Source organism: Anopheles funestus, chromosome 3RL, assembly GCF_943734845.2.
Source record: "Anopheles funestus chromosome 3RL, idAnoFuneDA-416_04, whole genome shotgun sequence".
NCBI lineage: Eukaryota > Metazoa > Arthropoda > Insecta > Diptera > Culicidae > Anopheles > Anopheles funestus.
The window spans coordinates 40054574-40080097 of record NC_064599.1 but is presented as its reverse complement, the minus strand read 5'-3'; the positions used below and the strand labels follow the sequence as shown (position 1 = coordinate 40080097).

The following is a 25524-nucleotide window of genomic DNA, read 5'->3' as shown; positions in this document are numbered from 1 at the left end:
ACATCCCCACAAACCCAGTAATAGTTTGTGATTCTACAAAAAAGAACATTAAGCTATTTATTAAACTGATTGTAATGGATTACATTTCTGCTTGGTGGTAATATGACGCGTTGTATTAGACACATGATAAAAAAGTCACGATTTCGCAACGACATCGCAGCCAAGCATCGTTCAACCTGGTGGAAGGTGCGAAAAACAACCTAATGCTCTTTCGCCCATCTCCACTGGACCACATTCGACGACGTCAGTCAACCGTCCAGCTGCTAGCCAACCAGCCATCCAGTCAGGGACGTCAGATAAGCTAGGTGTGATAATTATCTGGTCGTGATTTAAGTCACCCTATCTTCAAATTCCTACCACTCTGGTAGCCAGCTTCGGTTCGTGACAACACACTCTTTAGCAGTACGATCCAGCCTTATGTATAATGGATCCAGGCTTTAAGCTTATTTAGAGCTTCTCAAGATGGATTTCAAGTTTTATCACCTTCTGTCGAGGATGCGTCAACTCTCGAGGGGGGCTCTTATAGTTGCGATAGTTCTTCCAGATTGTGCCGAATGTGTTTATTGGTTCCATTATGACATTCTTAAAGCAAACAGTTCAATTATCATCGGAACAACATGTTCGATTCTTATCTTTTCCTTCAAACATCGTTTTGTAAAGGTCGTTTGCCCTGTTTGCCGGTGTGTTACAGTGTTAATGATACGCCGGTTTTCTTATCGATTTATGTATTGGATATCACGAATAGTGTTATCAATAATGATTAGTATCAATATTGCGGAGCCGATTATTCCTTCAATCAACCGATAGCCCACATGAGAAGGAAGTTTAACTGAAAATCGATGCACAGCAAAACTATTTTTTAGTTGTAATTAAATGTAGTAGTTGCAACTAAACATTTCTTGAAAAAGTCACAAAAAAAACAAAAAACTATTTTTAGATCACCATTTATCTTGATTTTTTCCTGAAGGCAACAGTTGGATAATATTTTAAAGTTTAAAACTATTTTAATGATCGGATTATTGTAGCATTATTTACCATCTGGTACGTGATCAGTATTCTGTGCGAATCTGACTCATAATACAAAAAGCAAACCGCCGGTTGCGTCATGCGACTAATGCGAACAGAGCGTTAGACAGGAACGAAAGACAGCAAAGCTCACAAAAATAACTTGCCAGTCCTGTGTCAAACTTGTTCGGCTCTACAACCATCGTTACATGCGCGTGAAGCTCCAACAATGTCGTGCCGATTGAATCGCTTGCTTGACCATAGTGCTAAATGGATCCGGTATAAACAAAGAAAAAAAATCGACAATTTGGTCGTGCAGGAAATTCTCTCCGAGCTTCTGAGGTTGAAGTATTCTTAATGCCATATCAAATCCATAAGGTGACCCACGCCTGGAGCAACCTCCACATTAGCCGTGCGTACCGTACGATATCCAAAAACACCTTCAACAAAATGGAGAATTCGTATTCCGAAGCGAAGTAGTTGTTTGGTCGGTTAGAGTGTTGTGTGCACCATTTATGGGTTCGTGTCGGGGAACATCGACAACTTTACACTGGCGTTTCACGAGCACCACGATCACTTCCTTGATCGCTCATGTGATGACGCCTTCGCATGCTGATCGCCAACTTTATTTGCGTATTTGATTCGCATCGCTAAGGTGAACCCGAAACAGAGTGTTTGATTTGTTTTTTTTTCTATCTACCTTTATACACAAAAAACACCCCAAGAAAAGGTTTAAATTGAGTGGCGAATTTTAAATAACATTCACAAAGATAGAATAGATTCGGGCACATTTGAATTTCATTAAAAGATTAACTAATTGCTTAACATAATTTTTTAAAAGTATAGAATTTTTCAACTCAACATTTTGTTAGCATTGTAATAGGAATAGATACAAAGGTATTGCATAAACAAAAAACCGATTCAATATGTCGTATCGAAACGAGTTTGTTGCAGAATGTCTCTAAACACAGCCTGATGTCTTTAGCCAGTTGCGTCATGTGGTGGAGGCACCTTACTGCCAGCTTCCTTATCGAGCAAAACCCCCGTCGAAAGGGAACCAGTAGCCCACAACAGCACGCAATGATCGCTTGATAGGTTCACCCTTAACCACTGTTAAACAAAAGCATAAAAAAATGGTAAAAGCGCACTTGGACGCTAATTAAAACACCACGTTGCTGTCCTAATTATGTTTCACATATTAGCCGACCGTCGTGAAACTTGTCGCGAAGCTGAACATCGTCCGCACGCAAAGAGAAAGGAACGTTAACCTAAGTGACACACAGGAAGTGATAAGTATGTAACCAAAATGACCCACATTAAAGGGTGACAAGTATCGTCTAATTCAACATATTGTAGGGCAGTTGGTCAAATTGTATAGACGGTAATGCACGGCTTAGCGACACGCCTGGTTTGGGTTAAAATCTCGATTTTATGATGGTGCGCCTGGCACCAGATTTTAACAATTGAACCGGATCTTAAATAATAAGAAGATAGTATATTTTACTACGTAACAAAACACAAAACGAATTGTAGAATAGAATTTAACATTACTTTCCAACATTTACCAAAAATAAAATTTAAAAATTCGGGTCATTCAATACAAATGTTTTAAATATTTCGAAAAAAAAATCATTTCTAAAGTTTCACATTCTCCAAGAACGAATAGTATCCGAGATACACTATTATGGCTGTCTGAAGAGATCTGTAAAAGTGCAAATTAAAGGACATTACCAATCAATCAACTGCTTTTTCTTACTAGCATAAATTTTGTTATATAATTTCACTGAGTTTTTTTTTTGCTCGGTTAGAACGGCCTGGCCGTATCAAGACTTATTTTACCACGTAGCAGGATAGTCAGTCCATGCTACGGGGAGACGGTCCGGATGGAATTTGAACCCGGTCCCTGCCGTGTGGACGGGCGCCGTTTTTCACATGCACCACCGGGCCGCCCTTTTTTTTTCTCCCAACTTAGACCAAGCTTTACGTATCTTTATTTCTAATCGATCTTTTCTCGCATAATTGCCGATCAAAATCTAAAACCCGCATTTTGAGCCAGAAGCCGTCGTCCAATTTCACTGAGTTGTCAACTTCTAAATTTTCGCGTATATCAGTTATCCTGTATCGCTGGAATTACCAGTACAGATGACCTAAATAATGTCATTCATGAAAAATAGATTATTAATTTATATCATTGATGCCATATTTTGATAACAACAATAATTTAATATGATAACAATTTAATATGGAAGAATAATCTATATATATAAAATTCTCGTGTCGCGGTGTTAATGTGCAAACTCCTCCGAAACGGCTGCACCAATTTGTATGAAATTTTCGCTGAACGTTCGTTAGATATGAAAATAGGTTTACCGCTACTTTTCGTTTCACTAGGTGTCCTCTGGCCAATAATATGGGTTCTTTTCTGTTTTTCCTACGGGGGTTATCAAGTAGGCATAGCCATTTTTTCAACATGAATAATGTTGAACTACTGAAACAAACAAGCTCTAACGAATAAATCAATCAAAGTAGGTACACATGAGGATTTATTTGTACAATTTTATTCAATAAAATGTAAAGTGAGTGATAAGTAAGTAAAAAGCAAGATAAGTGTAGAAATATTTATAAAATATAATAATTAAAATGGTCCTCCGCATCATGAACATGGTGCAATAAGTCCTTCGTTTTGATACGTACAAGAAGCCCAAGTGACTCAGGAGTTGCTCGCAGTTTTAATTACTGTTCACTAGCTCATGTAAATTTTTTTCCTTTAAAGGTATATTCGGCGATACATGAACTAGCCCAGAATGCTTTTGGTGATAGTTTAAAAATACTTCATACGTCGGATCAACAATTGATGCTTCTTTTCAGCGAATGCATGCGCTGGTCATCGTGGGAAGGGTTCTGAACATGGTGCAATAAGTCCTTCGTTTAGATGCGTACAAGAAGTCCAAGTGACTCAGGAGTTGCTCGCAATTTAATTACTGTTCAATAGCTCATGTAAATTTTTTTCCCTTAAAGGTACATTCGGCGATACATGTACTAGCCCAGAATTTTTCGTTTCGCTAGGTGGCCTCTGGCTAATATTATGAGTTCGTTTCTGTTTTTCCTACGGGAGTTATCAAGTAGGCATAGCCATTTTTTCAACACGAATAATGTTGAACACTACTGAAACAAACAAGCTCTAACGAATCAATCAATCAAAGTAGTAGTGTCATGTGTGCGACGATTTATTTGTGCAACTTTTTCATTAAAGCGTAAAGTGAGTGATAAATAAGTAAAAAGCAAGTGTTGGAATAATTAAACAATGTTATTTAGTGATTTGCGGCTCAGTGGTACATGTGGAATCGGCGCCTTACACGGAAGGATCTGATATTAAATCCCAATCGTCAAGGAAAGTCAGAAATGCCTCCTGAAGTAGCAGAAAACAAGAAGAGCCACAAAAAATAAGAAAAATTGCTTTGATTGGGAATATCATTTGGATTAAGAATGGCAATAATTTAAGAATTTTCACTTAATCAACGATATTCTCTAATCACCGCTCTAATAATACCACACGAATCAAGATTGAACACTCAAAATGTTTGCATTAATTACAAAAGGCATGTTTAAGGGCATAGCTAGGTTTGCCGGGTAAGCTAGTATCAAATATTTTTTTAAGAATCTCCATGATCTCCTATGTTATTTTTTAATATTATTTTGTGCACTTACTGTAAATATCTGCTTTTTTAAGAATCAATTTTTAAATAAAATCACACTCCAGAACAAATCTTCAATACAGAAGGATTATTACTTTAAATCAGATGTGGGAAATACAATTAAATTCGCTTTTGATGAATTAGCCCCATTTTATAAAGAAAAAATACTATTTTAACTATTTTAACCATTTTTTGGATTTTATATATCATACTCAAATAAATAATGATTTTTTCATTGTTCGAGATACAATTTTTAAAAAAATGATAAAATACGATTTAGATAAATCTTTATTTATCCTTGCTAAATTAGAGCACAATATTTCGAGTAATGACGACTACATTCCGTTTATACCACTACAAAGTGAACCGAAGTTGCTCCAAATCTTCCAGATCTTATCGCGTTTCCGCAGTTGTCATTTTACTCTTATCATGCACAAATTATCAAAAATAAACCCTCAGCCTGTAAGAATGCGAACCTGCAAAAGCACAAATTTCGAACCAGCGCCAACCGGCAATGTGTACCACCGTATCTGTGCCGCACGATGGAATTTATGAATGACTATAAAGATAAAACAAAAATCAAGCCACACTTTTTACGCATTAAAGAACCGCCCGTTCTTTCTCGGGTAAAGGAAGCATCAGGTGAAGTTGTGCTAGGTTTTGCCTGCCAAAAAGTTAATGAAAATTAGCTCGAATCCATTAGGTTCCAATGGCGGCTCTTCCATGCCGGCTCGATTAAACCATTGGGTATGAACATCCAGGTCCAGGGTGACTTAACGCGACTGTCCGAAAATTGGCGTTGGCCGTTAAAAATACACTCTAGCGCCATACGGTGGTGACATTCGCTGACCACCGTCGTAATGCAACGTATACGTTTCTTGAGCTCCGAGCCGTGGATCGTGGATCAAGGCGATACGATCTTCCGAACTGACTGTACAGGGAGCGGAAAAATTACACACAAAATTCGAAAGCGGAGAGACCCTGACGATGGTGTGGATTGGGGGTCGACGGATTTGACTTGCCGCGTGTACTTCGTTACGCGCTCGCACACACATATGTGCGTTGAGGGATGCTGTATCCTTGGTTAGAATACCGGGAGAAAGCAAGCATCCACCGCCATCACAGGGAACACACACCATACACATCACCGTGCAAAGGGGGTCAGTCCGCTGCGGAGAGTTCGTCCAAAATTAGAACTGCAATCCACGGAATGGTTGTGTTCTCTCATTCTGTTTTTTTTCCTCCTTTATTTTTTCTTTCATGTGTGTAGTGTGGTTGAATTTTCCCGTTTATATGTACATCTTTTATTTTTCTCTCACTCCTTTGCACACTATGCTGAGTGCGAAGCTTCGCTTGATCGAATGCTCGCCTTAGCAAATGGATGAGCGCTACGAGGAGTAGAGTATCGTCTAGTAGCAGGAAACAGGCACACAATCCGCATGCTCATGCGGTTTTCCGTTTTCCGAACGGGGGAGTACTATTTATAGGGCCGCGGAGATTTTTGCCGATTTTCCGCTGTCACCTTAAACAACAATAAAAAATACACCATGTCAAACTCTACCAAGTGAGTTGATTTAATTTTTTTCTCATTCTTCCAAAGAAGATCACCAATAGTTGTTTGGTGTATCGGTGAGTCGGTTAGTTTTTGACATTGTAGGTTGGCTTTTACATGAACGGATTCAACAATATTATTAAACAAGCCATACAGATAGACTACATTTGTTCAATTTTATTTATATTATCTTTTTTTTGTACATAATTTTGTTTTCTTCATTTCAATGAAGCGTTTAATATTTTATGTTATTTCCATTGAATTGAATTCTTAATTACAAGGTTTACAGCTTATTTTTTAGTGTCAACAGAATTTTTCATTTCAGTCTAGAACAATTTCACCTTAACTTCCTTTTGTGTATTTTCCCTCTGCCAAAATGAAAAATTCTATCGACTGTTAGAAAACTAGCTATAAAGCGTTGTACTTTATGTAAATTTATAAAAAATAATAACATAGGTAATTTTAAATTTTATCTTAACATTCCTATTCAATTTAAAGCATAAAGATCTTCTAAGAATGTGTAAAAATTTCTTTACATGAGATGCTTAAACATATTTAAAAAAAACTAATTAACATCCAGTTAATATTACGCCTTCAACGTTTTTTCATAAACGGGCAGTTGAACGACAAATTTAAAAACGGCCTCAAATGGCTAATACGATGTTTTCTCGATAGTTTATCAATAAATTTCTAATTCCATCCGCACTAACACACTTTTCTCTTATAAAAATGCATTACATTAAAGGTTTCATTCACTTCCATTCGCCTGGTAATGCAATCACTTCTTCTTTTGGAGCAAACAAGAATCGCACCACCATCAGTTATCTTCTACGATCGATTTGGTACGAACAAGCTAAAGCTTTTCGATCCATCTGGAGGTGGGGCGATAGATCGATGGTGTGGACCGACCAAATTGGGAAACTGAACCGCCAGATCAGGGCATACGTGCCTGGCTGACGATGATGAAAGTCAATCGTCGGCGATTGACCCGCGTCTAGAGCCAAACCTACTCCAGCCGCTTGTACGGAGTAGGTTTCGCTCAGGTGCGCCAACCCGAGCGTGTGTGTGTGTGTGCGTTAGTTTCTTCGTGCCATACGTGACGGCCTTGCATTTGCATTCCCTGATCGTGTATCGTGTGCTATGGTGGCTGCCGTAATGAAGCCGACCTCAAACGCCTACAAGCAGCGCCACACTAGACTGCGTCATCTGAGCTTGATCTCCGTGTGAGCCGAAACATATGTGAAGTGTACCCCCGGTGTTCGGGGGTCGCTGCTATACATGAGTTCATTGAACAGAAAGAAGGGTGGATGAGTTCATTCTCAGAGCAAATCGGCGTAATAAGTATACAAAGTAACGAACCACGTACGAGTGATACATTAATCAAACCATTTTACGTGAATTGAAACTGCTAACGAGATTCGAATTGCTTTGTAGGATGAATAAATGCTTGTGAACTAAATTTTGATAAACTCAAAACATTAAAGTTTATGTTGGTATAGAGCAAAGCACAATGATAAACAAATGTATTGTACGGTAATAATGATTTTACATTTGATCTGTGCTAAAACTGTTGAAGTATGCACATATTTTAGTACAGATCAGAGGTTAGTAATTCTTGCCATTTTAACAGTAATTATGTTCTAAAATAGTTTATATTTGACTATAAATTTGTACTCATGATTTAGACAAACTTCAACCCTTATATTCATGTAGAAAGTATTCAATTAATATATTATTAACATGAAAATAAAACAGGAAAATAATATATTAATAACATGAAAAAGAGAATAATGAATCATAAATCCGAATAAAATTGTGTAACATTAACAAGAATCTCATTTTAAAGGATGTTGCATTTTAAAGTAACGAATAATAGACCCTTGCCTGAACGCTCGATTCTCGAACAATAGCCATACGGTGCATTTGTTCGTGCATCTCTCAACTGCGCAGGACGTCCAGTTTGCTGGTGAAATTCAACAAAAGCATCATACTACTCGCCCCGCAAAACGGTGCAAATCCAAAACAACGAACAGAGCCCATCTGCAAGAATGGGTTTCAATGTTCAAACTCAACAGTACTCAATCTATTATGCGTCGTTCATATAGTGATAATGTTGCCAGCCAATGGGACCGGAGACTGGCACTTGTAAAGATATGCATACACAAACACACCAAATCCCCTTAGCCACTTATGCTACCCAGAAGCCTTGAGAAACGTCCCTCCTTAAGACGATGAATCGCGTCGCATCGAGAGCGTGGACTTCCCAACATCTCTGTCGGAACGTCACTGTGTGTGACTTTCTTTTCCCAACTATCGTCTCTGATACCTTTCTTCGTCGCTTCAGTACCGTGTATCGGTCTCCGACTTGTGACTGTGAAGAGATTCGAAGACTTTCCAAACGAACGCCCGAAAACCGGTGCCACTTGCACTTGGACGCAAAAAAGACAAACCAAAGACTCCGCCGGTACTGGTGGATAGTTTTCATTATCGCTTTCGGAAATTGAATCATCCAAAATGGTCGCTATCATATACGTGTTGCATGGACACACCATACACTATTGTGCAACGTGCAATTTAACGCGGTTGAATGGAATATGGTCACAAACATTGGATTTATTGCTCACAGCCAACAGCGATGAGCTATAAAACTGTTGATGTTTAATGGTGGACAATATATGTATCGAGTGGAAAGTTTATCATAAATTAATCCAACAACTGTTTTTTTAAATATACTGCAAAATATATGTAAGAATGATGCCATTTAAAAGCAATAAAATATGTTCGACTATTTACTTACAGCTTATCATGCAATTAGACCCAAAGTTGGTTAGCTAAAGATTAATCTACATTTTAAATTTTAGCCAGCAGCACATAGCAAAACAATTTATCTTTCCATTTAACTGATTGATACTATCGGTTCCAAGATCAGGAATATCCGGACACTTGGAGATTTGCTAACGATATTAGAGTTTGCTTAGGTACCGATCGATCGGACAAACTGATCAAAAATTAGGCTATCGATCACTACCCAGAGTTTGTCAATGGAATTTCCTAAAGAGTTTGTTAATAGAGCTAGGAGAAGCAGTACAATTTCGCAATAAAAAATCTTTTGAAATTATTGAGATTTTGCTTCCCAGGACACTTTGCAAAGTCTGATTTTAAATATTCTTTATAAGGGTTTTCGACACTGCAAGTGACAAAACTCCTATTCTAGATAAAAAAAAAGGCGGGAAAATTGCAGTACATTTGCGGGTTTAAGACAAGTAATCAATTTTCGGATAGGAACCGAATTTTAATATGATGATTACTTAGCTTAGAAATAGTTTTAGACCAGTGAAGTCAAACTCATTTGGCTTGCGGGCCGGTTTGCAAACGAAAATTATCTTGCGGGCCAAGATAACTCGGAAGGGAGGGAGAAGTCGGTAGGAAATAAAATTCAACAGTTGTTGGGGCTTCAAGAGCGTGTTACTTAAGTGTAAAAGAGTATACACACAACATTCGATTATACAATCTAAACCTCACCCAAGCCCAATAATAATCGATGTTCTCGTTCTTCCTTCGTGGGCCGGATTCAAAGACCTCCGCCGTATGTTTGACATGTATGTTTTAGACAGATCTTTTGAAGGCTCTTGTACGTTCCTTTTTTTAACGTTCAATCTTTGTTTGTCAACTCAGTATTCGTCCAGACCGATGTCTCTCAGTTGTAAGTATTTCGATAGTTAAATGTTATGTAGCCAATATTCGCCGGATAACTTCAATTAAATAAATTAAATTAAACATCTATATCATTACAACCAAAACGAATTCGACTTTGAGTGCAATTCTGTAAGGAACTGTTATTGCAGAATGGTTTTGTTATCGTGTAGCTAAGACTTAAGAAATTAACAGTGTTCTTGGAGGAGAATTCCTGCAGCTTGTTCCCTGGTGTATTGACAATTTTGCATTTTCAAGCTAAAATATCCAACTCATTGGGCTTACATGTGCCTTCCAAAAGAATGATATGACGCGCGCATGGGACATAATAATCACCGGCAAGCATTATATCACGTCACAGCCGTCTGAGCAGCGCGAAAGAGCTGATCTATTTTCGGCCACCAGTGCATGTTCCCCAGTCCGAACTAAGAAGGGTAACCGGGCATCGGGTCGAACTGTACCCGAAAGCTCCTACTTTTTTACGCACAGCTGCCACAGTTGTACCACAAGTGTCCACAAGTGTCCTGCATCGGTGGCGGTGATGAAGATTATTTGCCCAGCAAACTCAACTTCCCGCACCAGGGTTTTCCCGGGCCGGTGCCACAACTAGAAGGGGACACGACGCGGTTGTTCGATCGGGTGAGAGAGTGCGCCTTAAATTAGAAACAACCTAACATCGGATTTTGCCAAACCCGTGCGTGTGTGTGTCCCCGGGGGTTGTTGGTTCGAACCGAAACGGTCTCTGCCGGGTGATGTTACTGTTGCTTAACATCTCGAAGATCGTTCCACCCCTAACCCGTAGGAGAGGATCATCGGTTTACTTTTCTCACGCTCATATCAAATGGATGGGCATAGAGCACTTACCTTTTCCTTGGCGCGGCCAGCATGTTTCTGGACGGATTTTGCCAGCAACATTCCTTTGTTTTCTGCCATCGTACACACTCTGTCACTTCTTGCTTAGATTCGAACGGGAATTTTGGCGATAATATTCGTTGGCACACTGTGAATTTTCCCTTAGGAAGGTTAGGGCGATTTTGTACGCCGTTAGGCAATTTCGTATTCGACCGCTCACCACTCGCTACAACTTCCGGTTACCGGATGTCGTTCGGTAAAACCTTTTCGATGATTTCGATTGAAAAAGGATTAGGAAAATATAATTTTAGCAAAATATTTATTTTAAAACAAATAAAGTTAAAAAAAAACACACACACACACACATACGAACAAAGCTGAAGAGCTGTTTTGCAAATAACAAAACACGACTCTTTTCAGAACAATTTTTACGTGTTTTATCGTTAACTTCGTTCACCACAGTTGATTATTCTTATATTTTTTTCTTCCAAAAATGTAGCTCACAACACGCACAGATCAAATTTTTATAATTCACTCTTGCAGATGTGCAGTTTCTACCAAACTGCTGCACAGTTTTCAGCACCCACTGGAAAGTGATTTTCCCGAAATAAAAAAAAAAGACACAACTAGGAAACTCGCACGCATGCACACGTTGTCAATATTTAACGCAAATTGCGTTTGCAATTCGTTTGCACCCACTACGCAGGGAAATTCGGGCGATGCAGCTGTGTTTATTTATGTTTCGCCAGTTTTTCCCCGCACTTGGAACGCTTCTAGACGAATTCACACCCACACACTGAGTTTCGATCACGATACGCACCACCCTGCCTTTGGTGTAGAATTTGGTTGATATATCCAGACAGGCCGCACACAAGTGTGATATACCCCACAAAACTCGAAGAGACGGCCTACGGAAGTTGCGTTGAAGAAGATTTTCATATGAGTGAAACAATCTGTTAGCACCGATCTGTGTGTCGAGACAGTTTGTTGTACGAACTTTTTAGGCGAGATTTAAAAACAAAAAAAAACTTTTCCCCCAAAAGGATTACTGTACTGCACAGAAAACACAAACATGCACGCACCGTTGTTCCTACGATTCGCACTACGCGAGAGAGAAAAGCAAAGTAAACAGAGAACGCAACTTAGCCAAACATCGAGCTGTCATCGTATCAATTTTTTGCCATTTCTTCACTGTGACAGATGTCACTTTGTTAGTTGACCAAGCATAATCCCATAGTTAATTGTGGCGCGCTTGTCTTCCCATAGTTTGCTCAAAGAAATCGAGAGAAAATCGAAAAAATGAAAAAGTAATGAAAATTTCCACTTTCAAGTAAGGAAGTATTTTATTCTTAAATGGCCAAATGGAATTCCAATTATGAAAGCTCAAGTTTAGTGCTTTAATTTTTGCTAAACCATACTTTTCTAGTTATGACCGAAAGATATTTTTTTCCATAGTTTCCAAAGCGCTTCCCGGTGTGCAAAGTACGACAGAAATGGTCGAATTTTGGTTCGATGGCATGTAGATTCGGAAGTTTCAGAAAAAGGTGCTCGTGAAGGTTTTCCGCTGCGAAACGTCGTCATTACCTTATTGTTGATCCTGTCTCCTTCCTCTTAAAGCGACTTTAAATGTTGCCAGAACGCCCATAACGCACAACGTCGGGATGCAGGCAACTTCCAACGTCTGATATGCCCGCAAAGCAGCAGCTGAACAGCTTCTGCGTTCCTCATAGCGTGAAGCAGCTTGAAAAATGCAAAAGCAGATTTTTTAAAATTCTCAGCTAAACGATACTAATTGGACAACTAAAAACCCATCTTTCTTGTAAATTCCATGCAAATACGACAAGCAGATCAAAAGATATACGCCTTAGTTTTCGAAAAAACCAAAACACCCATACAAAATGTATGGCCTACTCAGGCGGTCCGTAGGCCGTCAATACGGTTAAACAGCATCGTTTCAAACAAAAAAAGTATCCTTATCAAATTGAATTGATTATTTTTACAGTATGAAATATTCTCTTTTTCTTTCTTTCTTGGACTGCTCATGGCACGTCGCCACGTCGCGAAGACATGGCCAGGTCTCGAATCCGTTTCCAGGAAATTCGTTCCAGGGCGGCAGTCCTCCATCCACGGCTACATCCGATCTCAGACAGGTTCGACTCCACCTTCGTCTCGTGCCCAACGGGCGCTGACGAGCATCTTATGGGTGGGGCATGACTCCGGCATCCTCATCACGTGCCCCAGCCATCATATCCTTCCGGCTTTGACCACCGTCAGGATATCTGCACCGCCAAACAGCTCAGCTAGCTCGTGGTTAATTCTCCTTCTCCACACGCCCTGCTCGCACACACCGCCAAAGATAGTCCTTAGCACCCGTCGTTCGCCAGTGCATTGGCATCCTCCGTTAGCAGAGTCCAGGACTCGTACCCGTAGAGGACTACCGGGCGTATCAGTGTGCGATATATCGTGCATTTCGTGTGTTGCTGGAGCCTTCTGGATCGCAGGAGTATGTGGAGCCCGTAGTAGGCACGATTTCCCTGAATAATGTGGCTTCGGATTTCGCTGCTAATGTTGTTGTCCGAAGTTACGATCAGATCATACCAAGGTATCAGAACTCCTCTACCACCTCGAGATCATCGCCGTCAACTGATACTCTGCTTCCGAGTCGGGCTCTATCACGGTCAGAGCCTTCGGCAAGCAGATACTTTGTCTTCGTCGCATTGATTTTCAATCCAATTCTATCGCCTCGCGTTTTAGTCGGGTGTACCCGTCGCACACCGCGGCAGACGCCCATCCCATGATGTCGATGTCATCCGCGAAGCCAAGAAATTGCAGAGAACGGATGAAAATCGTGCCCCGGATGTCGAAGCCCGCGTTTCGCATGACACCTTCAAGAGCGATGTTCAATAGCAAACATGAAAGTCCGTCCCCTTGCCTCAGACCCCGGTGAATAAAGAACAGAAATTGTAAAATGTTAAACTATACATGAGAAATAAGAAAAATTGGGATTAAATATGCCAAAACAAACGAGGCAAGAGAGAGCAAAGAAAAAGAAAGAAAAAATCGTATAATTTGCTAAATAGAAATACAAAATTATCAACTATCAAGTTTTAAACCACCATATTCTGTAAATAAATTAGAGTGCTTTTTAATCGAGTCTGTCACCTCAAGAGCCGGATAGACAATCTTTTGTATGTGAGTACGGCTGGAATGGGAGTTGGTACCGGTTCAATCGAGTGAACATCTGCTTCCTACCAACCAACCGTAACACAAGACCAGAAAATGATGAAGGATTCAGATGGGAAGTAAGCATTCAAATTCCTTAACAATCGGAACTCAAGACGGTATAATTAACAATATATAACTAATATCTAAAGAACTATTAATCTGTTTACTTAATTTAAAAACGTGAATGTTGTTTTACTTACCTATCATTCCGTCGTGAAATGTTCTTCGTTCTTTGACGATGTAAATGCATGTTTTGCTTGTTTTTTTTTTTCATTTGTGTGATTTATTTAAACAAATATTACTTTCTTAGCAATTATAAATTTTGTTCCAGTTTTCGCGATCATACCGCCATTTGTCATTTCCTCTGCGACATCGTACGCTGTTTTCTTTTTTTTGTCATTTCAACACCTGTGGAAACGAGCCGCAGACCGAAGAAGATTGTATGTTCTGTGATTCCAACCCCGGATCGGATTTCTTGCAATCATCATTTCACATCGACACATATACCGTGCACCGTTGGTTTTCACATGATTATTTGCTTTCCGATTTTGTCTCATATCCCTTTGCATGCATGGCACACCCTTGGTACGGAAAGTGCTGTTACCACCGTTTACTGTGTATAATGTTTGCGTCTTTTGTAGTAAGGGCACGTTTAATTTTTGTGTGTTTTCGTCTCGTAATACAGCACAAACACTAATATATTGCTTGTGCGGCTGCTAATCGACCCTCACATATAGTGACCAATAATGTTTCAAAGTGTTTGTTTTGATTTGATAAATCTTTTTTCCCGAGTTACGAGATCCATTTGTCTCTGCTACCGCGTTCAGTGTCCTTCCACGGTTTGGTCAACTTGCTATTACGGCTTGTTACTCCAGCTTGCGGCAATCTTTAACAAATGCTTATAAGGAGAATCAGCATCACCACACACTCACATTTGGTTGGTACACAAATGCGGTATACTTTTGCGCTTCGGAATAATCACGAGAGAACAACGAAAACAAATGCCTATCTTCAAACAGCTTACATGCTGAATGATGCTTTGCGAAAACGTGGGGCAAAAAACAAATAAGATGTATTGTTAATCTTATTAATCTAAATAGGTGCCCTATGCATATATCAAACAAAATACAGCAGAGTAAACCCCATTCCTTTACACGCATTCATTTTCCCTGAACCTTCGTACACGCTTTGCTTTACTCAAAAGTATATGTTTTTAATCCTTAAAAGTTTTTTTTCTTTACCTTACAAAACCTACAACTTTAGGGTGCTAAGAATAGTGACAGTCACACTAAATTTTACGCTGACCGAAAAAAGTTTAATGCAAGTTAAAAACTTTCATAGCAATTTAGGATGAATTTAATACATGTGTAACAAGAAGTGGGGGGGTAAACTAGGCGAGCGCTCCACCTCTTTCAATCTGTTCTAACAGATAAACCATTGTATATTGTACTAAAATGACATCTGCATTTTTCTTGCACACCTTTCGCTCTGCTTTAAACTTAATCGAAATGAATCTTCATGTAACGCTGTTATCAAGGACCTGCACATGCTACGTAACGTTACGATAACGTAACAAATATGCGCCGCTACGGGCCTGCACAATTCCGCACATTTGTTTGTAACTTTTATCTCCCGCCATTCAGGGAAACGAAGAAAGCCTTTGCCTGAGATAATTATCTTTGCTTAAAAAAGACAAGAAAAAACACTGTTCAACAACTTTCCCTCACACTTATTATAAACAAACGAAAAACATACATCGCAAATTAAAAGTAACACTACATTGGGTTGTTTTTGTTATATCAGGTCGTGTGTGGATTACATTTATTTTGTATGGTCTCTCTTTTGCATCTTGGCCTTTTGTTTTCCTCAACTTCACTCACACGCGGCGCACATATCCATACCCTATCGATTCTTCGTTTGTTTGAAACTTTACAACCAGCAGCGCGCCCCGACTGTATCTGAAACCACTATAACCGCGGAACGTTCGTACGGATGTGTGTTGCTTGACGCCATTGCCTTTTAAAATAATATACGTAGAAAATTTAAACAATTATTCAAAGCTTCACATGTATACTAGGTAAGACCGACACGAAGGAAACAATAATGAAATTTAACAATAGTACTTTATCTCAACCGAATTCTTCTCAATAGATGGGATTATCGAGAGAATTAACTTTCAATAGCTTTTACAAACCAAACAAACTTAGGGGTTGAATTTAATTCAATGAAATAAATGGTCCCACACGAATGTAATGATCGACCCATTGATGCCGAATAGCAGTTGCTTTTTTGTCAGCTCGGTTATGTGTAATGCGGGACACAATGTCGCTTCCTTAAATAATCGGAAATGCTGTTTAGATCTTTCCTTCTTCACCTTTTTCTACCAGGGCAAAACATGCCCCACTATCTCTTGTTCTTCTCTGTCGTCTGTTTTACTGCATCTACTTTTTGTTTATTAAAGTTTTGAAATACGCGATCTTCCCGTCCATTCGTTCTCCTCCCTCGCTATAATTAGTTTGTGTGTTTTGGTTAAAATGTTCCGCGGGCGTGTTGTGTGGAAAGTAATAATGTCTATATATTGTGGGTTTTTTCTTCAATCTATCAAAGTTTGTGACTGTTACGCGTTCATTTTTGTTGTTGTTTTATTTTGATGGAAAAATGATAAAATTTGCAGTATGTGCACTACACACACTACTGCCTGTAAAGCAGTAGGCAAAATGTGATGAAAAATCGCACGATTTGGGAAATTAATGTTGCTGTTGCTGCTGCTGCTGCTGGGTGCGATAACGAACACTATGCTGCCGAAGAAAACCAGGATTGTTGTTGTTCCACGTTTTGTTTTGGGTTTATATTTGATTTGGAAGCGTTCATTAAACTGACGATTAAGTGCTTAACCGTCGCTGTCCGTACCTTGGAACTTTCTCTTCGTACCTCTTGCTTCAGGTTCGCTTGCTAAAATTATGAAACACGTTGCATTAGAATCGACATTGTTGTCAGGACACATTATCTGTACCTTTCGTAACAGCTTCTCCCTCGTCACCGGCACTTGCAGCCGCTTCCTCTGAGGTCGATGATGATTTCGCACCCTCGGTGACTGTTGCTGAAGCTTTTGTGTCGGATGCTTTTGCAGCCGAAGATGCCGCTGCTTCTTCGTTATCACCCTCATCATCCGCACCATCTTCTTCCTCCTCGCCGTCATCATCTTCACCCTCCCCATCACTGTCTCCACCATCTTCAGCGCCATCATTGTCAGCGCCTTCCTCTTCCTCTTCGTCCTCGCTGTCGAACTCTTCATCCGCGTTATTATAATCACTCTCGACGCTCTTCCAATCCTCTTGATCTTCCTCAAGGTTGTCGTTGTACAGGTATGCTAGCGATACATCATCCGATTCTTCGCATGAGTCGTCTGCCTCCTCTTCTTCTGTGGTCGAGCCCATAGAATGAAAGTGAAGCGATAGAAACGAGTTGTACGTTATTCAATTCTGACCTCGCCGGACAGATCACCGCCAGCTACCACCGAGCCAGATTCAACCGGAGCAGTTGCTCCGTTCACTTTCACCCCTGCTTTGCTATCACCGCTTGGTTTACCCAACAAACATTCTTCCTTTTCATCATCTTCCTTTTCGTCATCTTCCACATCATCGACATCCTCAATTAGAGGGTCTTCCAACAGCTGATTCTCTCCCCTGTAGCATATCTGATTAATGAATGCCAACAGGGTGGTAAACATTAACAATACCGACAAAAAGGAAGCCATCCTCTTGCGGCCCTGTTCCTCTTCATTCGCACGTGCCAGAGCCTGTTTGTGTTGAATTTCTTCGTACAGCAAATCTAGATCATCTTTGTCATTCTCCTGTGCAGAGGAAGAGGAGCAGCTGGCAGCAGCAGGATTCGAGTTGGTGCGTTCGAGATGCCCCTGCTCGCTGAGACCGACAATAATATCGCCCGTTGTCTGCTTCCCCGACTGTTCCTTCGATCGCTTCTGGCGTATCTTCGCCTCAAACTGCTCCAGTTCGTCAAGATCAATTTCGATACCATTGATGGAAAACTGAGACGGTTGTTGCTGGTAGCCATCATCTGCAAAACAGGATGGATCTCGCCATAGTGTTTTGCATATTCTATTAACCACAACCATGATAAGCACATTCGGTGGAGTTCATCATTCAAGAAACTTTTCTCTACTAGAGCGTTGTGGTACAATGGATAGTTCAATACAGCAACGTATAATTTCGTGACAAAAACTGATTCTAATTAATATTTGCACACACACACAAAAGTCTTTAAAAATTAACTCAGGCTCAAGAAGAATAGCATTCAACAATGTTTGTGTTTCGGTGTATAGCAAAGGGTGGATAAACACATTAAGCTTAATAATACATACCAGCCATATCTTCCTCGTCAGAAGGCGCTTCTACGTACTCTTTATCGAATCTGCAATACAAAAAACAAATTCATTCCCAGCTCCTAAAACATAAGAAAATGTAGTATGCGATACTAACCCATCGAGATAATTTAAAGATGGAATGAGTTGGAACAGCTTTTCGCGATAGTTTTCGATCAGCGTCACCTGATTGTTGAACAGGTCCAATACCTCCAAATTTTCCAAATCCTTCAATGGCTGCAGCTCATCAAAGTCCTTGATGCGATTGCCGGACAGATTCAGATGTGTTAGCTTCGGGCTTCCCATAAGGTGGCTCAAACCGTTCGATATTCTGTTGTCCGAAAGTTCCAGTTTTCGGAGGTTGGACAATTTGGGGAAATTTTTAAGCGAAACCAACCCAACGTTGATGAGGCTGAGCGTTTCCAGTGCGGTGAAGCTATCTGTTAGACCATCAATGTATGTGCTCCGACAGTTGTCCAGGATGAGTTCTGTGATCTGAAAAGGAACATAAACGCAATTAATGAATTTTATTATTATAACTCCACCACGAATGTACCGCGTTGGGATCGATTTCATCATATCCACAAACGAGGTTTCTTTACAGGAAAAGACCTATTGCTATTGATCTATGTGATCGTCAAATGTATGATGACTGACTGATAAAGTATTATTTATAGAATTTATAAACACACATAAATTTGCATTAAAAATTTCAAATACTAAATACAAAAATGTGGCAAAAGTAATCATCACTAATAAACAGATACAGAGGATTTTTTGCGTTTCTTACGCATTTCCGGCAAACTGCTTCATTATCATTCCCACCGCATCAGAACATTTCAACGGTCATCTCAGTGGAAAACGAGCGCGACATTGAAAATCATGTGCGCTTAACTAAAGGCAAAGTGGTGTGTGTGATTTGTTATGAAAAAACAGTTTCACACCATCATCCATTCGCCGGTCGGATAAACTCACACACCCTCAAATGAATGTTCATACGTGATTGTAAACTGCGCTTGCGTACGTTGCTTGCGTGTGTGTTAGTTTGGAAAAGATAGTGAGAGTGTGTGATCGATTTTCAACAAGTTCGTTATTTCTGTCGAAATCTTTTCACTTTTTGCAGCTCGTGGCCGCAAATAATTTAAACCCGTGAAATTATGTGCTATTTATCAAAGATAAATTTAATGTGTTATGCTAGGTTCATACGATAATACTGTTGATCGCTTAAATTAAATTTGTTCTATTTATTATATTCTTGCTAACATTACCTTCGCAGCATTCTTGAAAGGCTGTTTGATATTTTGAAAAGAGCCACGGGACTTACTTTTTAATGTGCATAAGTCACACACACACATACACACTAATGTTCGAATGGATGAGTCGCTCACACACACATCCATGGTAGCAACGAGTGAAGCTCATTCCACTCATCGCCATCGTTGAGTGGGACAAAGAGAGTACGCACACACGACAGTCGCGTAGCAAGCGTTCACATGAGCAGGCAGGCAGCCATTGCCATCGTACGGTTTTCATATGCAGGTGAAAAGCAGTCTCGATAAGGGCAGTGCAGATTCCCAACAACGATTGTGCCATTTTACGGAATTAGGGTACGCAATTTGGAAATTACGACAGTGCCACTATCCTGGGACCAGCCACCACAACAAAGTGATGCAACAATTGGGCAGAGTGCAGTAAACACACGAACGCCATTTCACAACGAATTTTATGCCCACACAGAAAGAAGCCAAGGTGCAAATTCCAAGATGGCGGCCAGGTTGCTACCATTTTCAGGCCTCGTTCGCCTTGGCACTCATTGCCAGATGGCACCACTGGTCTTCGCATCGCATCGCATCGCGACCACTCATCCAGCGGGCACCCGAGGGCCGCTCACCAATACTACTACACCAGTTCGACAGCTCCATTTCAGTCTGTTAGACATGGTGTGTGTGTGTGAGTGCGTGCGTGTGTGTTGTGCGATTTCTTGTTGATTGATGGTGTGTGCGAAATGGTAAATGCGAATTCGTGTGTGTGCGTGAATGTGTGCATGTGTATGAGTGTGTGTGGGAGAGTGCAAATTATACGTGCGATCTGAAGCGCTTGTTTCGGCTAGTGCGTAGATGTTTTCAAGTTCGTCTTACGTTCTTTTTCACGCCATAGTGCGTCCAACATTCGTTTCCAAATGAAAGTGAACGAAGCCCTATTCCCTTATAGTTTGATAGCATACCTCTTATCAACTCCACACTCTACACACAAAGCACGACGAAGTAAACATTCTCACACATAGTCATACCCTGCATACATGCGAGAAAAAAACACATTCAAACGGTATGTTCCGCTTATAAGTTGTGTGTGTGTCCGCGCATGTATGCACACTTCATTCACACACCGACGCACACTTCCATAAAAATGAATGATATGCCTCACGTTCCTCTGCCCCACGAGAGCCTCAGCACCTCATCACTAGCGGCAGCAGCACGCGCTACTCTCGCAGAAAAGGCGCGCGCCACTTCATGTTGTATGGGTATAGTGTGTGTATGCATGCATAGATTTGACGACGAGTTACAAAAAAAAATACACACACGATTCGGTTGGTCGAATGTCGATCAAAGAGTTACGATTACGAAACGTCGTAATAGCGGACGGAAAACTGAACAGAGTAGAGGCACCGACTCATAATTGTGTATTTTTCATAATTTCTCTATGAAGTCACAATATGATCTTTGTTAGGCCACGGGCAAGCAGAAAAAAGTCGAGCGAAAAAGGTGGTGCGTGAAGGAAGAATGCAAAAATCTAATGAAAAGAGAGGACAAAAAACAAGGACATGGCAGCATCGGGGCAGCAGTGGCAAACTTTTTTTTAATTGACGCGTATTGAAGCGGCAATATGGCGGAAGCCGGAAGGCAAAATCCGTTGAAAAGATGATGCTAATCAAACTGCAATGTTTTATCTTTTTGTTTTAGGAAAAACCTGGATACAGAAAGCACTAGTAATGTGACCGATAAGACGATGCCTTTCAATAGACTCGGTTACTTTGATGATGACCTCGAAAAACAAACATCACTCAAGATGGAGGCATGGTGGCGCACTATGTTAAATTTGACATCAATTGACCACTTTTGGACAAGCGTTTCGTCGGGTGAAGCGCATAAATGGCTAGAAAGCGCACACATATTTTATGGCTAGAAACTAATTAGTTCACCAACCACAAGGTTCTCTCAGAGTGTTGAAGTTAACGTTAGCAAGAGACATTTAGCTGGGATAGAATTTCCTTAGAAAGATTAACAAGATAGGAAGAACAAACGATTTCGGTAAATGGTCATAGAGGGCATATAAAGCTTAAAAGATTTTTAATCTAGTTGCTTGCATTCCAACACACTCACACTCAGATCAGTAAACAAAGCAAAAAGTATAAAATAATTACATTACAGTCCCTAGCAACGGAACAACTTGGTAAAAACAAGCGTAACTTACCTCATCATCTGAACGGCCCCTTTTCTCTAGCAAAATGCGTTTTTCCATGATGTTGTCAGTAAAGACTGGTTTTCACTTTCGTTAGGATAACTACACCTCTGCAGTTCCGTTCGCACTTCCTTCCTTTCTTTAAACCACGACCACTTATCGTGTCTTCTTCTTCCTACGCGTCAATAGATGGGTTTCTTCTCTGTGTTGTTTTTGATGCTCAGCACGAATTAACACAATTTAATTTCCTGTAAACGAATAGAAAAGGACACAAATGTTCACTTTTTGTTTCTTTTGTTGAATTATTACACTGTTTAGATAAAATAATTCGCTCAATCTCACACCAAGCAGTTCGTATCAGAATCAATTGCAACGTTCTCTAAACCGAGAGAACCGAATTTTTGAAAATGGCTTTTAATTCTTTTCCGTGATATGACTAAACAACAAACACGAAGTTCGGTTGTCCCTTATAATGTTGAACATCACAGTGCTTCTCTCCTCCAGCTAGGGCGCACACTGTACTGTGCGACCGATCTTATGAAAAGTTAATCACTTTAGCACCTTGTTTATGATTAGCAATAATCGTTCCATCGCTAACTCGCGCTATTAAAACTACCTTTCCGTACAAAAGACTCGCGGTGTTCGGCGTTGGTAACTTTTTGGCAGAAAGATGCCTACTTTGCTTACGACGTGCACATGAAGGGAAAATCTTATCGTCGTCGCTATGCACTCTCACTTCTGCACACTTCTGTTATAATTCGCTGGTGATGGACCTGCTTGCTGCGATAGATGACACATAAGCCTGTCCTCACACACCTTGTACGCTGTGTGTAGTGGCCATGTGTGTATACACGCGAAACCCGTGTAACATCACGCCGTGTCCGCACACGCCAAAACACACACACACACACAGTCACGCGCGCCCGTCTGTCCGATACACTCGGAAACGAGTGTCGTTGCGAGTGAGAGGTATAAAAAAATTGCCCTTCTTTGCTTGCCACCCCCATCACCACTACTATCGCTCGCTTTCTGCTAACGTGTTCGTAACGGTGTGCTAATGTTTTTGATTTTTCTGCGCCGAAATTATGTATATCCTCTTGCATCGTCAAAACGGCAGACTCGCGCGAATAATCGGGACGCCAAACCGGGGCATCTCAATCTAACAACACCAGGTTACAATTGGTACGCTCCCGTATGAGTTCACTTCCTTCCGGTAAGGCGGCAAACACACACCAGACGGAAGAGGAGTGAAATTTTGCTCGCCTTTATTGAGGAGGTTATGAGGATAGTCTCGCTATAGCTTTTTAACCTTCAGCGTACGCCCTACCACTACCATGTATACACCATGCTGCTGCTACACAAGCCTACAAATATTTTCTGCACACTGGGGATACACACACGGAATGCAAGCAGAGACCACACACAATGTGCCACCTTTCACGATGAAAACCGTTCAAGATGGTCAGTTTTTTATCGGAAGGCGTAAGGCCGAAAGGAACTTGTTTTATTTTTTTTGCCTCATGAATCATAGAAAGAAAATAAAACGAGGACGCACTAAACGAGGCTACTAAAACTCTGCGAATCTAGTTAGGTGATAAATATCGGGGGGTGCATCGATTGCACCCACCATGAAAGATGTGTACGCACTGCCATCACACACCTCGCCACCGTACGTACGCACACACTACCGCACATAGCCTACTCTTTGAGGAAAATCGAGCAAAGCAGGTTAGAGATAGGTTCAATTCCAATTGCGAGCACACAAGCATCACGCCGCGAGGGAGAAGGATGGGGCAGATGGAGAAGGGGTACCCTTTTGCTTCCTTTTTCGGATAACAACGCGTTGTCTTTGAACGGTTCTGGGTCGTTTTCACCATTTACCACCTGGCTGGCTGACTGTTGGGTGTCTTTCGCGGGACGATTCGTTGTGTAAACGTGTGACGATTATCGTTTCGGAAGCCGCAATATGTACGCAACATACGCTCCTTCCCTTGGAGGTGCACGTAAGCAAGAAAGCACGCACGCACGCACGTACGGGATAGTACAGTACGTTTACACACTGTCGTGTATTTTGGGCCGGTTCTATGAGGAAATAGAAAATAGCGCTTTTCTCCACATACACACACACGGGATGAGTGTGGCCGTATTCGCCTTTACTAAGCGTACGCACCCCGAGGAACAATCAAATGCACTTTGGTTTGCGAATAATTACTGTTCACTAGAGCACTGGTTGAAGGATTTTTGTGTGGTTTCACAAAACGACGTTTGATTATATTTTCCAACCACCAAAACTCGTACCTTTTTCTTTACTGGCTATCTGCTTCTGTTTCTGCTACTGCTGCTGCTGCTGTTGCTGCTGCTTGTGCTCCTCGTCTGCTTTTGTGGAAGGCACTCCGTTTCTCACCGCTTGCTAGTGTGAGTGGGACAGTCGCACGCGTACGAACGCACACACATGTACGTAGTCTCGATCTAGTGACGAATACGGCAGGGTTCGACAGAGTTGCAAATAGAGTGAATGTGTGCATTCATATGCGTACACTCTTCTTTGTGTATGAGTTTGTGTGTGGGTGCGGAGAGCGCTCTTTCAAGTTTCACTCATCGCAGTACACTCACACTAGCGTCTAGTAGGACCGCGTTGTTTCGCGCTCGACCCATTCGAACTTCCGAGATAATCAGCCGTTGGAAGCGCATATATGAATAACGGGAATACTGCAATTCGGTTTCTGGTCAGCTTCAAAACATAAGGAAACCAGTTGGTAGAGTGCATGGACAGTTGGTTTGTAGTAAAGTAACTTCAACAAAATATATATCAATAAAATTGTACAAATTGTACAACAAATGCATACAATTGGCTGATATTTAATCAAATTGATGACAGTTTTTGAATATGATGATGAATAATTACAACAGTGCTTTATAATTTTTTGTATGGAATTAAAAAAATAAATATACATAAATTTAAACGTGCACAAATAAAGCTGTGGACGTACGTAGAAAAATGTTTGACAAGAGTGTTTTAATCGAAATATGTTTCATCGATTTTTTCAAATCATGCTCTAGCGTAGCAACATTTTATCTGTCTGTTTGTAGGAAGTAAAAATTGGATTTGGAATGAATGATAAGGAAAGTGGTTATGTTATGCTCTTGATTCTATAAAATTTAACAATTTAATTTTTTTGCTGTGTTAGATAAGCCACCAAAATGAAAGTCGACGAACGTTTGATCGATTTTTCTGTTTGTTAATTGGGACAGCCATGCACGATCGAAGTGTTTTTTAAAATAAACAACCGTTACAAAAGATTGATTTTTATAAAAAATATTGTTTCTTGAGTTTCTAAATAAGTTTTTTTTAGAATTTTAATAAAGAAAAGAAAAGAAATTTTATTGCGATTGGTCGTGGTTATTTTAAACAAAACTAACATAATCGAGTAGTGTAAAACAGAAGTCGAATATGAAGGTTAAAACATAACTACAACGCTGTTCAGCAGTTTTTAAAGTGTAAAATATTTCTTTCATTTTGAACTTCGGTTTTTCAGTTTTACTTACGCATTTACTGTTTATTTCTTCATTTTCCTGTAACTTAATTATGCATTTATTTAATTCAATTAATCGTTGCAGAATGCATTCTGCTTTAGTAAGTTCTAACGCACCAGCCAGCATGA

General features: G+C 40.4%; 2 protein-coding genes and 1 long non-coding RNA gene across 30 annotated transcripts in view; 1 reads left to right on the top strand and 2 right to left on the bottom strand.

Annotated features, from left to right (window-relative positions):
- LOC125768841 (myc box-dependent-interacting protein 1) overlaps positions 1–12010 on the bottom strand; it is a 40229-nt gene extending 28219 nt beyond the window's left edge. Inside the window, exons 1-2 of one of the 8 annotated variants that reach the window (XM_049437040.1) lie at positions 11880–12010; positions 10810–11060 (exon numbers count right to left, since the gene is read on the bottom strand). In XM_049437040.1, coding sequence (XP_049292997.1) covers positions 10810–10878 — 69 coding nt within the window. In that variant the 5' untranslated portion in view covers positions 10879–11060; positions 11880–12010. Of the gene's footprint in view, positions 1–10809; positions 11061–11617 lie in introns of all 8 variants that reach the window. The other 7 variants (XM_049437041.1, XM_049437039.1, XM_049437044.1 and 4 more) reach the window with 7 other exon arrangements.
- Positions 12011–14282: 2272 nt separating this feature from the next.
- LOC125768882 (acidic leucine-rich nuclear phosphoprotein 32 family member A) lies at positions 14283–24420 on the bottom strand. 21 transcript variants are annotated; one of them, XM_049437165.1, is made up of 6 exons: positions 24161–24408; positions 21875–22110; positions 18522–18898; positions 18404–18453; positions 17036–17440; positions 14283–16974 (listed from the first exon to the last, which is right to left on the bottom strand). In XM_049437165.1, the coding sequence occupies exons 2-6, from the start codon at positions 21920–21922 to the stop codon at positions 16913–16915; spliced, it is 942 nt and encodes a 313-aa protein (XP_049293122.1). In that variant the 5' UTR covers positions 21923–22110; positions 24161–24408; the 3' UTR covers positions 14283–16912. The 21 variants fall into 21 exon arrangements, with proteins under 21 accessions (XP_049293122.1, XP_049293120.1, XP_049293121.1 ...); XM_049437163.1 differs by having other exon boundaries at positions 17036–17456; positions 18405–18453; XM_049437164.1 differs by having other exon boundaries at positions 17036–17443; positions 24161–24407.
- Positions 19887–24710, top strand: LOC125768964 (uncharacterized). Its single transcript, XR_007418980.1, has 2 exons — positions 19887–20010; positions 21364–24710. It is a non-coding gene; the product is annotated as an uncharacterized LOC125768964 (long non-coding RNA).
- Positions 24711–25524: the final 814 nt, after the last annotated feature.

Coding starts and splice junctions, on each gene's coding strand:
- LOC125768882 (XM_049437143.1), bottom strand. CDS start 21,922: ATGGAAAAACGCATTTTGCTAGAGAAAAGGGGCCGTTCAGATGATGAG. Junction 18,454..18,521: donor TCTTTAAATTATCTCGATGG/GTTAGTATCGCA, acceptor TTTGTATTGCAG/ATTCGATAAAGAGTACGTAG. Junction 18,100..18,403: donor TGACGAGGAAGATATGGCTG/GTATGTATTATT, acceptor CCTGTTTTGCAG/ATGATGGCTACCAGCAACAA.